The 18,117-nt window shown below is 40.5% G+C and overlaps 1 protein-coding gene across 1 annotated transcript; it reads left to right on the top strand.

The window, feature by feature from the left end:
• The first annotated feature begins 848 nt into the window (after positions 1–848).
• On the top strand, positions 849–17,023 carry SMG8 (SMG8 nonsense mediated mRNA decay factor). Its single transcript, XM_063456880.1, has 4 exons — positions 849–2,502; positions 4,885–5,030; positions 8,129–9,007; positions 13,694–17,023. The coding sequence occupies exons 1-4, from the start codon at positions 978–980 to the stop codon at positions 13,889–13,891; spliced, it is 2,748 nt and encodes a 915-aa protein (XP_063312950.1). The 5' UTR covers positions 849–977; the 3' UTR covers positions 13,892–17,023.
• Positions 17,024–18,117: the final 1,094 nt, after the last annotated feature.

Genomic DNA, 18,117 nt, shown 5'->3' with positions numbered 1-18,117 from the left:
CTCATTATGACATCATATATGACCTGGAACCTTCCCATTGGTATTATTTTACAGTGTCAGCCTATGTGTTGCTTTATGATGATGTATACACACTTGTGACATCATGGTCCTGTGCAATTAATCACAAACTAGTATAGGGTATATATACATCCTGATTGTCATTGTTTCTTTGCCCTGTTGTGGTTCTTGTTACCTGAGGGTGTGTTTATACTGTGTGTTGTATTTCCTGTTTTCTGACCTCGGCTTGTTAGACTATTCTTGCTTTCTGTTATCCTTATCCTGGCTATTGATTCTGTGTATTTCAGTTATCCTGACCTCGGCCTGTCTCTTGTTTATTCTCTGTCTGCTTGCAGACATTTAATCTATATGTCTCGGGCACTAACATGGCGACTCTAAGGACCAGTACGTGTACCTTTACTGTATCCTTTAGGTTTGCGTGTTAGGGTATCCCTATTCCTGACATATACACACTGCATCCACTAGACACACACTACATCCTTGTGGGCAGACTCAGGATGGGCCCTGTTGGCGGTCCAGGGGGCTCAGACCTTGAGCTGTGTAAAACGGCACCAACATTTCTGATGGCTGCCCTGGCTTTGTGTGGAGACATATTTTTTAAACTTCACTTTAGTTATACATGTTCATAATGACCTCCATGGCCCTTTTATTTATTTTTAAATAATGAATCAATGAATTATTTGTTTTGTACTGTGGAGGCTAGCAGCATTAGATATCCTGACACCACACAATGTGACCCTGGTGGGATCACCGCTGTTTTCCCTTTACTCATAGTATAACCCTATAAAGCCACAGACAGCCGCCAGGTGGCGCTCTCCCACACAATCCTCTGGCAGTGAATGTAGACGCTTCCTGGTTTCCGCACGGACAGTTTTCTTCGCTGCACCGAGAGCGGTGCACCGGCGGACGCGCTCCCCCAGTCAGCCCTGCAGCTCTCTGGGAAGGCGGTCCAAGCTGCCATGAAGATGGCGGTGGAGGGCCCGTGTGTCCTGCGGGACCTGCTGGGCTCCGAGGCCGAGCCGGGCTGGAAGGACGAGGAGCTGTGCGTGGTGGGGGTATTCGGTAAGACCGCCATGCTGCAGGGGAGCTGGGAGAAATGCCGCCTGGTCAACTCGCTGTGTGACCGCCATGTCTTCCCCCTCTTCTACCGCGCGGCCGAGCGGGGCCGGGAGCGCAGCCTCTTCCAGGCTTACTACGAGCAGGACTCCCGGGTGCTGTACCTGCTGCTCACCGGGGTGAGTGACTCGGGCCAGCTGTGCCGGGCCTGCGAGGAGCTGAGCCAGGGAGTGTCCCACGCAGAGGCCCACGAGTGGTGGAAGGACGAGGAGAAGCTGTACTGCATGCACCTGCTCTACCTGTTCTCGGTGTGCCACATCCTGCTGCTGGTACACCCCACCTGCTGCTTTGATATTGCCTATGAGAAGCTGTTCAGGGCATTGGACAGTCTGAGACAGAAAGTGCTACCCTCCCTGAAAGCTCCACTCAAGGACTGTGCAGTGGGGTTGGACTGGAAACTCAATGCCAGGCCATGCCCCCCGAGGCTCCTCTTTGTTTTTCAGCTCAATGGGGCACTCAAGGTAGAGGCCAGGGGACCTGGACAACCGGTCCCGGAGAAACCCAAAAAGCATTCGCCCAAAAGAAGGCTGCAGCATGCTTTGGAAGACCAGATTTATCGCATCTTTAGGAAGAGTCGAGTACTAACCAACCAGAGCATCAACTGTTTGTTTACGGTTCCTGCCAACCAGGCTTTTGTTTACATTGTGGCAGAACAGGATGAAGACCCCATTGGAATGTTGCTAGAAGGCCTGAGACATAACTGCACTTTAAAAGAGAGTGAAACAGTGGTGCCCGTGTCTGGTCCCAGGCGCTTTCAAATGATGAGGCACACTCGTCAGTTGTCTTTTACTGTTGAAAGTAATACAAATGTGTCTGGCCAGTTGGTGGACTGTACCTTGAGGGAATTCCTCTTCCAACATGTAGAGCTGGTTTTGACCAAAAAGGGTTTTGATGACAGTGTTGGTAGAAACCCACAGCCATCTCATTTTGAACTTCCCACTTATCAGAAATGGGTTGCTGTGGCTTTGAAATTATATGAAATAATAATTGAAAATAAAGATGATGATCCTCCTGCGTTTCCAGGTGCTTTTCCTCCTAAACTCTTGGCTAACATGAAAGTATTGGAAGGTTATTTAGATGCTGATACTAAGTTTTCAGAAAATCGGTGCCAAAAAGCTCTACCTATGGCACATAGTGCCTATCAGTCAAATCTGCCCCATAATTATACCACAACAGTACACAAAAACCAACTGGCACAAGCCCTAAGAGTGTATAGCCAACATGCACGTGGGCCTGCATTCCAGAAATATGCTATTATCCTTAATGAAGATTGTTATAAATTTTGGAGCAGTGGGCACCAGCTATGTGAAGAAAGAAGTTTGACAGATCAGCATTGTGTGCACAAATTCCACTTGCTGCCAAAATCAGGTATGATGCATCTTTACAATCATGCACACCCAATGTTCACCACACACTTGCCACCATTAAGCGCATGCTCAAACCACACAAGTCCGTGTCTAAAATAAGTTGTTGTATGAATTCAATTATGAAAGTGAGTTTGTAGGCTAGCTGTCAAACTTGCTTTCCAACTAACACAAAGTATGGACCATGTCCTTTATACAATTAAACCATTATACTCCTGAAAACACCCCTTGCCTCTAGACAAATACAGATTCAAGGCCTTATGATTTTGTAAGTTAATTTTGCTTACTGTTATTAAAAGAGGCACTGTTGCTTCTACAAATTGGTGTTGTGATTTCACAAATATAGGGCTCTTACTGGTACCTTTTTTTTTAGATCCCTTTTATGATGTGTAGTTTTTATTTCTGCATTATCATTAAACGTTCCTTTCATCCTGGATGGCAGCAACGGGCTACAGCACTAAGGGCATATATACATTTTGTCTTTTTTTTTTTTTTTTTTCTTTCTTTTTTTTTTTAAAACACATTTTTAGAAACATAACTTATTCCAGCATACTGAATATATCGTGCAGTCAGAATTTAGAAAATGTATAAAACAAAATTTCAGGTGACTACAGGCCCTAACAAAAGCCACAATATGTGCTATTGCACACAAGTGTTAAAACAAATTACAACAATATAAAGTGTCAATAATTGTCCCATCCAAATGTCACCTTCTGGGAACCTAATGAAGTTCTAATTATTAAAAATATTGGAGTATACCATCAATAATACTCCGTCAAAATCAATAAATAATGAGCCAGTTGTGCGCTAAAACGTTTTTTTTATACTTATTGCTTAAAAAGCTTTTTTTCTTCTAAACCAGTTCTCTGTGATACAACTTTAAAAGACAAATTAAAAATGGTTTTACAAGAATAATAAAATCGTTCAAGTCTTTTGAAAAGCAACTCATAAATAATGAATGGATAAGTGCCACTCACATTCTGGAGAGTGCAAGTCCCTGTGAGTATTGGATTCTAAATCTCAACAATGCTCTTTAAAAATATCTGGAAAGACCAATAAACAGCCAGCTCAGTTTTATCAATACTTAGTCGTAAATGTTAAAAGCCACAAAGAACAGGAGGACCGCAATAGAGCATGCACTTCAGGACCAACACTAAGTCTTTTACTGTACTGTCATGCATAGATTCTCAGCAAATGCAGAGCTTATTTAAAGGGACACTGTAGGCACCCAGACCACTTCTGCCCATTGGAGTGGTCTGGGTGCCAACTCCCACTACCCTTAACCCTGCAAGTATAATTATTGCAGTTTTTTATAAACTGCAATAATTACCTTGCAGGGTTAAGTCCTCCCCTAGTGGCTGTCTAGTAGACAGCCACTAGAGGGCACTTCCTGCTCAATCGCACAGGTTTTCTGTGCTAGAGCGTCGCTGGACGTCCTCCTGCTGTGTGAGGACCTCCAGCGTCGCTCAATTCCCCATAGTAAAGCATTGAAAGCATTTTCAATGCTTTCCTATGGAGAGTTCTAATGCGCGTGCGCGGCATTGCCACGCATGCGCATTAGGTCTCCTCAGCCGGCGGGATCAGTCTCGCCCACCGGCTGATGTAAGGAAGAGGAGGAGCGGCGGCAAACAGAAACCACCGCCGAGGGACCCCTTCAGCAACCGGGTATTGGGAGGGAGAGAGGGGACCTGCAGTGCCAGGAAAATGGATTGTTTTCCTGGCACTGGAGTGTCCCTTTAATGTGTCATAGGCATTCTGTCCTTCCTTGCTTCCTCATTCCTGTTCAACTGACATATAGCACATTACACGTTTCGCCACGTCTCTAGGGGCCTTATCAAATGCAAAAGACCATTGATCTCAAATTTACTACTTCTACACTGTTGACAAATTCCTGTATTACATTGCAATTCAAAAAAACAAATGTAACAACACACGTGGGGAAAATACCAGTAAATGTAGCATATAATTTTAACCTCTAAAAAGTTATTTTACATTTATTAACTGTGATAATCCAAAAACATACTTCACAAACCAAAGGGAAAATTACAATATTTTACAAACCTCCAATATAGGATTGGAGATTTAGGATTCGTCGTTCACGAGGACCTGATCTCTCCAGATCGATAGTGACACTTATTCACTCATTTATTGTGAGCTAATTTCCAAGGACCTTGAATGATTGTACTATTTTTTTGTATAACAATTATCATATGGTCTGTACTGTATATTTGAATTTTGGTTTTTAATGTATTACAGAATATTGAGAACTGGTTTAAAAGAGAGATGCTCTTTAAGCAATATGTATCACATTTGTGCACATCATTGGTTTAATATTTATATACAATGTTTTTATACGGAAACAAACACTTTTTTATTTTTATTTTAGGAGAAAAAATTGAACCTGAGAGAAATCCTCCTATTCTTTTTCACAATAGTCGGGCACGTTCAACTGGCAGCTGCAACTGTGGAAGGAAGCAAGCACCTCGTGAAGATCCATTTGACGTTAAAAGTGCCAATTATGATTTTTATCAGGTATCATGCTGTTGAAACTTACTGCTTTTGTTAATTTTCTTGATTACAGACATCTTTGTACAGTGGTGACAATAATATACATAGACCCAAAGCATAAATGTTTACACAAAGAAACCGGTGTACATGATTATCGTTATATCACACACAGATCTGAGGCCTGATTTTAAGTGAAAGAAAAATACAGTGCTTCTTATGTTGTTGCTAAAGAGATCATAGTAAAATAAAGCATGACCTATGCACTGGTTGCGAATGCAACAAGAGTTAAATATATGAATGACTCATTGCCTATGATTGCAAATAAGCTACAAAATAGCTAGAAAATAGTAATACTGCCACTGGGTAGTAACTAAAATAAAATCAAAACCGCTACCCATCAAACGGAGAGGCAAATATAAATGAGATATTTAGGCTCTAGTGCCAATAAAGCAGCTCAGCCAATGCCCATCAAACAATATGTTCTGCACCGGTGAGTTAAATGACTCAAGTCCCACAAAGCAGCGCCACACCAGCCCCAGACCCTAGTACAGTTCAGCACACCATTCTCATGGGTCCAATCTCTGTTTGCAACCAAAACTATATCTCGATATCTTCCCTCAGAATGCATTCTTCCGTATTGATTGTGCACCACCCGAGGATGTGAGATGTGCCTTGGGAAATGTCCTTGTCTAGATTATGGCCTAAGAAGGAAGTGGCCAGCTGCAGAACCATGCCTTCAGTACCTATGCGCCCACCGCAGCCTCTTTTTTTCGCTTCTTTACTGTTGATGCTATAGTAGGGTAGGACGCAATTTGTCGCTGCTTCTTGGAGTTATAGGCTGGGGTTCTTGCTGTATCCTTTCCCAGAATTGCAACCACAGTCGCTGAAAGACCTGAGCAACTCACTCCTCATGTAAGGCCCATGTTGTGGGATATGTAGAGCTGCTGGCCATCTTAGAAGCTGACCTCAGGTAGCTGAGCAGAGATTGGCTCTGCACTCCAATGGGGAGTAGGATATCCCCCATTGGTGCAATGTGGGGGGTGGGGGAGCAGGGCCCAAAGCAATTCAAGGTGAAGGATCGGCTGTTTCCTCCACCTTAACGGAGTCCACAAGCCTCCGAGGCGATCAGGGCTGCTGTGTGGCTTCCCAAAGATGTCCAGACCACCGGTACTGCCTGACTAGCAAAATAAGGTAGATGTACTATCAAAAATAGCATATGGAAACACCTAAATTAGGTTAGATTCAGGTAGACCTTGAGGAGCCCCAATGACATGCATCCGTCTCGATTGGCTGACATCAAAACTTACTGTTTTTTTAAAGAAAGATTACCTTTCTCCATAGCATCGCCTCTGTAAATCCCAGTCTCAACCTTTTAGATTTTACCCTGGTTTCTTTAGGTTACAGTTTTTAATTAGTAACATAAGAAAAACTCAATGCTTTAGAGAAGTATACCAACTTATAGGAATGATTATTTTTCTACTTCCTTTAATTGTCTATCCAGTAGTGCACTGATGAAAGCCTTATGGCATTTGTGTCACATTGAGCATAATTCTGTCTACCTGGCAGCTCTCAGTGCCCGATTCAAATGTCTTGATATAAATTAGGCCTTAAAATTTCCACTCTCTGCTAGTCAGATAGTTGAAAGTGCAAATTTGGCCCTGGTTGAAATTAACTTGTCGTGAGTATGCCATGGATGCCAAGGTTGGCAGTGGCGATATGAAATCGTATGATAGGGAGAAACTATTGTAATGAGAAGATTGGTGTGGAAATAGGAGCTTATATGGTAAGCAAGAAAAAGACTAAGCTGAAACCGGTTATCGACAATGTGATATGAGAGGTGACTACTGAAATAGAACCAGGAAATTACGAAAAGGGCTTGAATAAAAGGACCGTGGAATGAGCTCAAACAGAGGGTAGATATCTCTAGAAAGCATGTTTAGAGTTTATATTGGGTATAAAACACTGAGATGCAGATCGGAAGACAGAAATGTTAAGGGGACACTTATCTGCTCAAATACAAAATAAATGAAAATCACTCTCATGCATTTTCTTCTGTTTTTTTCTTTGGTATTTCAAAAGCAGAATATCTCTTGTATGTAGCTTTTGCAAGCCCTGCCCTTCTTCCCTATTCCATACTTTGTGCTTTTCAGTGACTTTCCAATGCAGCTCATTGAGAAGTGTTTGCAAGACAGGTGCTGTGGGCACTTGCCTACCTCTTGATTTGAGCTTTACTGGGCTAAACAACCAGAATGTAATATTACTATTTTATTATTTATAAAGTGCCAGCAAATTCCATAGGCACTGTACAATGGGTGATGGGGCCTCTTGTCTGGTTGACAGCCTTGTGGTTAATAAGCTTACTTTATAAAAAGGGACACTATAGGCACCCAGACCACTTCATCTCATTGAAGTGGTTTGGGTGCACTGTCCCTGTTTCCTTAACCCTATTTTATATATTTCAGTTTATATTGCAGGTTGAAGACTGCCTCTAGTGTCTGTCTACCAGACAGCCACTAGAGGTGTTTGCTTAGATTCAGCCTAAAGGTATTGAATAGTTCATCTAAGCAAGCCATGATGTTATGTGACTGTCCTTTAGAACTCAAGGAGCATGTGGCAACCGCCATCTTCGTTGTTTTTGAGCACCTCGGTTAGTCAGATGGTAAGCAGGCCACAGGATCGCTAGTGTTGCTTGATAAGAATCAATGATAGCCTAGTGGGATAACACACCGGTAAGGAGGGGTGCGTGCTCTGTCAACTGGCTTTAGGGCGAAGAAGTGAGGAGAGATCGGCCATTTCTCCCGCCCTTGGACCTGGTAGGCCTAAATAGCCACAAAGCATAATTTGCTCCAAAAGAGTCAGAAATGTCTTATAATAAACGTGCAGAGACCACAGGTAGCCCCTGCAGCCTAATTAACCACTTAATTTGCTTGAGAAAGCGGGCAAACGGGCAGATCATCGCTTTTTCTCCAGGAGCTCCAACTAGATGTGAATTATCAGCATGACAGTCAAGCCCCGTCCCCCTTGACATTTCTTATACTTTTGCTTATCCAGTTACAGAATGTTCCTTGTTTTGCAGATTTCTTCTCCCCATCTTATAATTTTAATTTCTTACTTATTTGTAGATACTGGAAGAGAAATGCTGTGCAAAGCTTGATCATATCGATTTTCCAATATTTCAACCAAGCACACCAGATCCTGCACCTGCAAAGGATGAAGCCTCTACAGTTCCCCAGGAAGGAGAGGTGGAAGTGGAAAAGCTGACTGTCAAGGAACCGCAAACACAGGGAGAAAGTACTAGCCTAAGTTTGGCTCTTAGCTTGGGCCAGTCAACTGACAGTCTTGGAAATTATCCAGCTGATGCTCATGCTGGAGGTGACAATGCAGATCCTGTGCCAGCAGGACAGGAGAAAAGGGAAAAAAGACCAAGTTTAACCGATCGTCAGGTATCAACTGTGGAATACCTCCCTGGAATGATGCATTCCAATTGTCCAAAAGGTCTCTTACCCAAATTCTCAAGTTGGGCCTTAGTAAAACTTGGGCCTGCTAAATCTTACAACTTTCACACAGGTTTAGACCAGCTTGGCTTCATCCCAGGCACTAATTATTTGATGCCATGGGACATTGTTATCCGCACAAAATCAGAAGATGACGGGGACTTAGACAACAACTCTTGGCCAGCACCTAATAAATCTATTCCTGGAAAGAGGAGTGCAGTGGTTATAGGCAGAGGTCGGAGAAGAGATGACATTGCAAGGGCCTTTGTTGGTTTTGAATATGAGGATTCCAGAGGACGCAGATTTATGTGCTCTGGACCAGATAAAATTATGAAGGTTATTGGTAATGGGCCAAAGGAATCTGCAGTCAAAGCATTGAACAGTGACATGCCCTTATATATGCTATCCCCTTCTCAGGGTAGAGGACTTAAACCTCATTATGCACAGCTGATGAGACTCTATGTTGTGGTTCCAGAGGCTCCTTTGAATATTGTAATGAATCCTCAGGTAAGTTGACAGAAAAGATGCATAAACCATTATCATTAACAAACTGACTCCATACTGTCAAGTAACTATTAAAAATATATATTGTTTGGATTGATAAAAGGAGACCAATCAATGTTCGCTATAATAGCTTAATTTTCCTATGAAATTATCTCACTGCGGTACCACTGAGAGGATTTGAACACCAGACAACTGCCTCTGATTGGTCATGCAGATGGATCTGGAATGTGCCCCCAGCTGAATCTACTCTGGTTAGGATAAAAATCAGATATTCTCAAAATATGGTCTTTCTTTCCCTTAAAACGATGGCAAGGCCACAATTGTTCATGAATCTTTAGCAACTTCCAAGTCCCCAGAGGAGCTGGTAGATTTACATCAAACATGAAGATTCAGAAAGGGGTAGGGTGGAGGCAACTATTTCTCATTTATTTTCTATAGTTTGTTCTAGTACCACTTGATAGCAAACCGAGAAAAGCAGTCATAGCTTGAAATGGCTTGTTTCCTAAGGAATTATTTGCTTGTATGATCTACTGCTGCTTAAAGGGGCACTATAGTGTCAGCGAAACAAACCTGTATTCCGTGCACTATAGTTCTTAAACCACCATTGAGATGGTTGGCCCCCTTACTTTGGGTTAGAAAAGTGATTTACTCACCTTTTTCTAGTGCAGGGCTTCTCGTGTTTGGCCCCAGCCCTCTACCCCCCTCCTTAGCTGACATCATCAACATTGATAACCTCGGCCAATTACAATGCTCTCCGATGGGAAAGCATTGAATTGGCTGAGAGAGTCCATTCTGATGATCTCAGCCAAAGAGGTAGATTGGGGGGCAGAGCCAAATGCCACCCTGACCAAACAGCATCTCCTCATAGAGTTGCACTGAATCAATGCATACCTAAGGGAAACATTCAGCATCTCCATGCAGCAGTGACCCAGGAAGCGCCTCTAGGGGCCATATGTGGGCACTAGAGGTGTTTATAGGCTGTAATGTAAACACTGCTCTACACTCACCAGAACAACTACATTAACCCCTTCAGGACGGAGTCAATAGTGCACGTTCTGATCAAAACAAAACGTAAACAAAAACTGGAATTTGCGCTATATGTCTGTTCAACCGTAATTCACCTCTTTCATATTAAATGCACCCACACTTATTATATATCATTTTGTTCAGGAGAAACAGGGCTTTCATTTCATATAAAATATTTATATATGAAACAATTTATTATGAATAAAATAAAAAAAAACTGTAAAATTAGAATTTTTTTTTTTAATTTGTAGTTCCGCCTCACATTTTAGCTGTAAATGTCATAATACTGTTAGGTTTTACTGCAACAAAATGCACATATTTGTAATCAGCGATGTCTCACGAGTACAACAGTACCCTCCATTAACAGGTTTTATGGTGTTTTGGAAAGTTACAGGGTCAAATATAGAACGTTCCATTTTCAAATTGAAATTTGCCAGATTAGTAATGTTACCTTTGAGACGGTGTGGTAGCCCAGGAATGAGAATTACCCCCATAATGGCATACCATTTGAAAAAGTAGACAACCCAAGGTATTGAACGTGGGGTATGTTTAGTCTTTTTTAGTAGCCACTTAGTCACAAACACTGGCCAAAGTTAGCGTTCATATTTGTTTCTGTGTGAAAAAAGCAAAAAACTAATATTTGGCCAGTGTTTGTGACTAAGTGGCTACTAAAAATGACTGGACATACCCCATTTGCAATACCTTGGGTTGTCTACTTGCAAATGGTATGCCATCATGGGGGTAATTCTTATTCCTGGGCTACCATACGGTCTCAAAGGCAACATAACCAATCTGGCAAATTTCAATGTCAAAAAAATGAAATGCGAGCCTTATATGTGACTCTCTAACTTTCCAAAACACCATAAAACCTGTACATGGGGGGTACTGTTATTCTTGGGAGACTTCACTAAACACAAATATTAGTGTTTTAAAACAGTAAAACATATTACAACAATAATATAGTCCATAAAAGTGCAGTTTGTTTGTAAAAAATGCAAAAAACGTCACTTTTACTTAAAATATCATCGTTGTAATACAATTTACCAGTTTGAAACACTAATATTTGAGTTCAGCGAAGTCTCCCGAGTAAAACAGTACCCCCTATATACAGGTTTTATGGTGTCTTGGAGAGTTACAGGGTCAAATATAGTGCTTGCGAATTAAATTCTCTGCACTTTCTCCCTGTGTTGTCAGGCATGTCAATCAAATTTTTATTAATTAAATGACATAATTGTTAAAAAATTACTTAAATATACACGTAGAATTTTAATATATATGCATTTATAGGTATTTAAATTCTACGTGTATATTAATGTAATCTTTCATGTAATTATATGTATTTATCGATCTATATATATTTGCGGTTATTTGTATTTTATATATAGATAGATATATATAGAATGTCATTCTAAGTGTATTCTGTTTCCAATATATATATATATATTAATAACAAAATACAGTTAGAATGAAATTACATATGAATATATAATTTATTTTAAATTTTCTTTCAATATTTTATTTATTTATTTTATTATTTTATTTATTTATTATTGTAATTATACATATATATAATATATATATGTAGATCTATTATATATATATAATATATATATACATATTATATATGTAACGTCATTCTAAGTGTATTTTAATACTAATATATATACTAATATTAATATTAAAATACATTGCGTATGACGTTACATATATATATAATATGTATATATATTATATATATAATATATATACATATATTATATATATATATATATATATATATAAATACTTGTATTTTATTTTAACATGTGTATTTAATTTTTTTTTTACACTACCTACCAGCAGGGGGACTCTCTAATATTTTAGACAGTCCCCCTGCTGGCAGATCCATAGCCAGCTATAGGGGGCCATGTGATCGCTCTTTGAGAGCGATCACATGGCCCCCGGGGGCCTCATTTGCCGGAGGGGGGCTGCCTGGGCTCTCAGGCAGACCCCCAGAAGAGGATCGCGGCGGAGGTAAGTATAGCTTACCTCCTGGGGGCTTCAGCCGTTACGGCGTTCTATGCCGCCGCAACGGCTTTAAAGCCCTTTAAAGCCGCGACGGCATAGAACGCCGTAACGGCGTTAAGGGGTTAAGCTGTAGTTGTTCTGGTGACTATTGTGTACCTTTAAAGCCAGAGTAAGGAAAAACCATACTCTAACCCAGTGTTTCCCAACCCTGGACTGGTAGGTGTGCCTTGAGGACTGGGTTGGGAAACACTGCTCTAACCCACAGCATTCGATGGTTTAATGGCAAATTATTAAATAAAATACTCCCCATTTCATTTGTTTTGGATTCTGCACAACAAGAATCTGGACTTTCAGCACTGGCACCAAATCTATTGGGTTATTCAACTGTGCCGCTGTTATAACTATACTTAAAGCCAGAGTAACTCAGTGACTTTCTCTAGAATGTTATGTTAACTATTGAACAGATCTTGTGTAGCACTCTTGTCCAGAGCACTACATAATCGTAGGATTTACAGAAAGATACATAATTTTGTTTTAATATTTTTAGCGCTCTTATAAAAAGTGCAGTGCATGAATGCCCAATCACCCTACAGTTTAATTGGCTAATGTGTATTTAGACTGTTTTAAATAACTGGTGATATGTGCAGCAATACAAAAATATATTTCAGATGTAAGTAACTGAAGAGTTTGTGAGCTAGGTAGCAGTGAATGGTGATTTCAAGCCGGTGTGGAATTTTTATGGTACCTTCAACGCTCCAGACGTTGTGGACCATAGTGCTCTTACAGCCATAAGGTGGCAAGGCATCAGGCAAGATGTAGTCAAAAACATCTGGAGTGCTGAAGGTTGCCTATCACTGGTCTGGTAACCTCTTACGTCTTTCCCTTCACCGAGGCCATTTTCCCCCTCAGCCCAATTCTTGTGGCCTGATGTCACTCCACCTCACCAAAGGTGGAGAGATGCCAAGGAGAGTACAGACATTGCCTACCCGGCGCCCGCATGCTGTGTTTGCTAACATCAGATGCTAATTTTGTAAAGAATTACCATTGACCAGGACATCGTTTTTGGCTGGCTAATGACGTTACCAGAGGTGGAGTTACACCTCTGGCAGGGAAGAGGTTAATCGTTACACATTCAGACTCCAGGCATCATGTTCACTTTTATCACTGAAGTAGTCATGTTGCTTAGTCAACCGTTAAACCATTAAACTGTCAACATCTTAATGCATTTAAAGATTAAAAAAAGCAATTAAATATCTACCATAACCAATGTGTCCGACTGTAGTGGTTATGGTGCCAGGAGTGCTCTGGTGCTATCCCATGGTAAAATGTCAAACCATTTTAGTAGTTTGGGAACTCACCTAAGTCATGCTGGGGTCCTACATTGCCTCCCCTGTGTACAAATGTCACTTTAGAGCAAAGCAAAACTGAAAGACGACCACAGTCACTGCAGGTGCATGTGGAAGGTGGGAAGGGATAGAAAGAAAAAGTGAAAATCATCACAAATTCATAGCTCAAAGTCAGTTTCTGATTATGTTTATGCCAGCATGAAAATTTGGTAGCCTCTGGATGAAAAATAATTGGATATCTTACATGAATGTGTATTTGTACTTGCTGTTGTTTTCAGGAGTGGTTACCTCTCTTTCTTGATATTTCTAGGTGCAACCTGGTCCACCTCCTTGCTCTGTGTTCTATCCTGAAAAGCAGGAAATCACTCTACCTTCTGACGGACTGTGGGTTCTGAGATTCCCTTATTCCTACGTAACTGACCGAGGCCCATGTTACCCTCCAAAGGAAAACCAACAGCTGATGAGCTGCAAGGTTATGAGAGGGATCTTGAAGATGGTCAATCCGTAAAGCATACACTTTCTGACTAACTCAGCATCAGTTCCCTCATGTAAAGTCTATCTGTGAGGGTTCTTTGTGTCCATGCGGGAGATCCATAAAATCTTTGTTGACTGGTTGTCATTGAGGTTGGTGACATGCAGCAGCTTCAGACTCTCCCTGCATGAGTGATAGCAGAGCTGACCAGTCCAATGCTGAGATGGTTAAAGCAGAACTGTCACTTCCCTTGAATTTTCATCATTGAATAACACATTTGTCTACAGTTTAAAAGAAAACAAAGTATAATTTAACAAAAAGTTGACAAAAGTTTTAAATGATTTTAAAAGGTTTAGCAAGTTACATTATTGTCCAGGCACTGTCAGAGCTTAAAAAGGCAACATGTATGCTGAAGATTGACAGGGATCCAAAATGGAGACGCCCAGTTCCAGGATAAAAGTGTTGATTTCTATATTCATTTTTATTTTTCAGAACCAAAAAATGATATATGCTAAACACAGGAAATAAGTAGAGATACTGTTAGACATCATTGGAAGTGATAGTTGACTGTTATGCTGCCCACCCCAGCAATAGTGTCTTGGATCAACAGCGTGCAGCACTTGCTTGTCCTGAAAGCTGGTATGAAGAGGACTCAGTGTTTTCAGTCTGCTTCCTCCCTGCTGTTAGTGGAGGAAAGAGCAGGGACAAAGATGCATATTGCTGCACTGGCAGCATTACATAGACCAGCATCTTTTCTTGCATTAGTGGACTTGTCTGGCAGGTGAATTTCATGTATTTTTTTTCAAACACTTTCGGTGATATGGCACCCACAAATGGATTTAAAGGTTTCACTGTATGCACTATATGGTGTCTGTAAAATTGTGAGTGTATCTATGAAAGTTTTTAAGAGTGTTTGAAGGTGTCTGGAATTGTATCCGTGAGAAAGCAGGAATGTTTGTATATGTTAGTGTTTGTAAGAGCATCTGGTGAGTCTCTGCAAGTCTGAGCCTCTGAGAGTTTGAGAGCATTTGCAGGTGTCTGTGTTTGTGTAAGTACCCTCTGCGAAAGTTAAGCATTATACATTTGAATGTTCACTCATCCATACTTATTATTTTAATATTAAAAGGGCATTTTTTATAGGTGTGCCTTGATTATACTTGTGCCATTAAAATGTGATTCGTCCCAAAATTGCTTGCAAACACTGATCTAGATAATGGCTTTAATTACAAAACTTAAACAGTTTTGTGTCCTCAAGTGAGATCTTAATTAGATTAGATTTGTTTCCCTCTTTGGAATCATGTCCAGGTCATGCACAATATATAACAATTTGTTATTTTCATGATGTCATACAATCAGATGTTATTAGTGACTTAAGATATTCACATTAATTATATTAAAATTGAATTATGAAAAAGCCAGTTTACATCGGTGCAATTATCAGCTTTTCTAATTTGCTAGAGGAATTGGCTGGTACATGGTACATGTGAGTAGAGCCCCGTCCTATTTTGAAAAATAATAAAGGAAATGCTTAATCTAAAAACCATTAGATTTCTACTGGTTTATTTCAGTTATCACAAATTGGAAAATAAAATGTCTATGACTAAATGCTTTTATAAAATGTCTATCTAATATAAATGTATTATGCAGTGCACACCCCCAGGAGCAAAGGATAGAGTGTGCGTTTTTATATATAATGTTTCTACTTGCCATTGGTGAGTGTGACATAGATCCTCAAGTCATGAAGTGGCCAGTAAAGGTAAGGACTTCTACATGGCTGTAGCAGCAGACAGGCAGCAATTTAATAGAGCTCATATTTTCTATAACAATAATAAAGGATTTATATAGTGCTATGACTAAACATCTGTATTCCTAACACTATAGTGCCCTCTGGTCCCCATGTCACTCACGCCCCCCTCTGGCATATCATATTTTTATTTTTTTTTTTTTAAAGGCTTTATTTACTTACCCAATTCCAGCGCTGACGTCCCTCAGCACTTTGCATCCTCCAACTTCAGTAATGTTTTCCTTTGGGGATTTCACTTGACACTGGGTGTCCTCATGCATAAGGAACCTAGAGTCTGGTAAACTCTCGGAAGCACCTATACTGGCTGCCTGGTAGACAGCCACTAGAGACTGTCTTAGTACTACAGTGTACACATTGCAGTTTCTAAAAATGAGCTGAAGTGGTCTGTGTGCCTATAGTGTCCCTTTAAAGAAAAAGTTAACCGTGTATTTATAATTGATTAGTTCCAATATATTCGTATGTTACGGTTGGCACATCCTATCCCACATCTCTATCCATGGCTTATGCTTAGACCGTGAAGTTGTCGTACTCAGGAGTTAAGCCTTGTAACTTTCTACACTGTGTTCAGTATACTATATTTGTTGTGGATACTGTATTGTCCTTTTATGTACTGTACAGTCAGTCTGAAAAAATCCATTGACCTAATGTTACTTGGATCCCTATCTTCTCGTCTGGCTATTAAACAACACCTTAGCCTTGGTTTAAATATATTTAGCCTTTATTTACTGAACTCTAAAATTTTGTAATTTGAAATCTGAATGGCAAAATTAAGACTAAATCAGCTACTTTTGCTTAAAATTTGGCCGTTTTTTAATGTAATATAATTTGGAGCTTCTGGAGTAATCATATTTGCTTACTGTATCCTTGTCTCTTTTACCAGTTTTGATAATGGCTTGTGTCGGGTTGATTTTGATTCAAAGAGATTATATAGCCGTTTTCATTGCAGCACCAAGTGCAAAAGGGACACTACACCCAGATCACTTTAATCAGCTGAAGTGGTCTAGGTGCCTATAGTGTCCCTTTAATTCATGATTTAAATCGCTAGTCAGTAATGCTATTTGAACATGCACTTTTTCACAGCAAGGATATTCTAAAATACACATACAAAGTTCAGAAAAATACTTTAATACCATTGTTATTCTGCAAATCTGTGCACACACAATGATCACCTTAACGCAGCCTTCAGCTCTCCAGATGTGGATTACATCTCCCCTGTTAATTTGAGAGTGTTATGGAAGACCCAGTCCACAACATCTTGGGTTCCGAATGCTGCCTATCCCTGCCCTTATTCATGTTGAATAACCTTTGGACTAAAATGTAACTTAAATGAATAATAAAATAAAAAATACATTGTTTGTAGTGCTCATGGTGCCTGGAGTGTACTTTTTAGTCTACTTTCTAAAAACTGAATAAAAAAATATTCTTGCAGACCTTCTTCATGCTGCACACATTTCAACATGAGAGAGTTTAAAAAAACAAAACAAACCTTTTCATATTTCCTACCAAGTAGAATAGTGTGATCTTATAAAAATATTTTTAACATTTATAATAATATTTATAAAGTGCCAACAAATTCAGTACCACTGAGAAACAGATTGCAGTGTTAAAGGCCAGAGATGATAGCAGCATGGACCAGAATCTTAGCCGCATCCTGCTGTGCCAGCTATGTTTTTCCCTCCGTATAGTGGCAGTACTTACAAGTGGGATGTTCCTTCCGGTGTTGGACAAGAAGCTCCCCCTTCTTTGAATAATATAGCTGTGCTCCGCCTACTGCCTCCATATAACCTGCAAGATTGAATCACCCGCCAGTTCTTCTTGTCCCGGCAACGGGACGGACAGGTTCCCCAGTTCAGGTGGAGAGGTGCGATCAGCACAGGCTGCTGATCGGGGAGGTAATTGCCCGATGGTTCCCCGGGTGGGAACTGAGTGGCGCAGTACTTCCGGTCTAGCGTTACGGAACGCGACCGGGTACTTCCCTTTTGTGGCTGCTAAGATGAGTTCCCGGGCGGTCCTCCTCAATTGCTTTTCGCATGCGCACAGTGGTGGAACGCACGCCGGGAGGCGTTTGCGTTCCACCAAACACGGAATCGCGCAACTACGCATGCGCGAAACCGGGGGTTTTGGCGCCAAATTTAAAAAAATTTTTTTTTGGTATATAACTGTGCAGAACCTTGCTGACCCCAAGGGTGGGTGTACAGCTCTGGTTCTCCGTGTCACCAGCCCTCCTACACGGACTTTAGTTGATTTAAGGTGGGATTTTATGAATCTCTCCTTTTATTCATCTATTATTTTGCATGCGTCTATTTATATGTTTATTTCCATTTCTATTTCTATTGAAACATTTTTTTTGTTTGATCCACAGATATGTCCAGTCCTATTCCCCCGGACAAAGCGGATAAGGACAAGATGTCAGCATCTGTCCCTAAAAAAGCCACAAGCAAATCTAAGCACTTATGTT

This window comes from Pelobates fuscus, chromosome 1 (genome assembly GCF_036172605.1).
Source record: "Pelobates fuscus isolate aPelFus1 chromosome 1, aPelFus1.pri, whole genome shotgun sequence".
NCBI classification, from domain to species: Eukaryota; Metazoa; Chordata; class Amphibia; order Anura; family Pelobatidae; genus Pelobates; species Pelobates fuscus.
This window is presented reverse-complemented; position numbering and strand designations above follow the sequence as displayed.

Bases quoted from the DNA above. Each gene is read 5' to 3' on its own strand.
- SMG8 (XM_063456880.1), top strand. From the start codon at position 978: ATGAAGATGGCGGTGGAGGGCCCGTGTGTCCTGCGGGACCTGCTGGGC. The intron at 2,503-4,884 runs GTATGATGCATC...TTTTTATTTTAG, and splicing joins CCACTTGCTGCCAAAATCAG to GAGAAAAAATTGAACCTGAG. The intron at 9,008-13,693 runs GTAAGTTGACAG...TGATATTTCTAG, and splicing joins ATATTGTAATGAATCCTCAG to GTGCAACCTGGTCCACCTCC.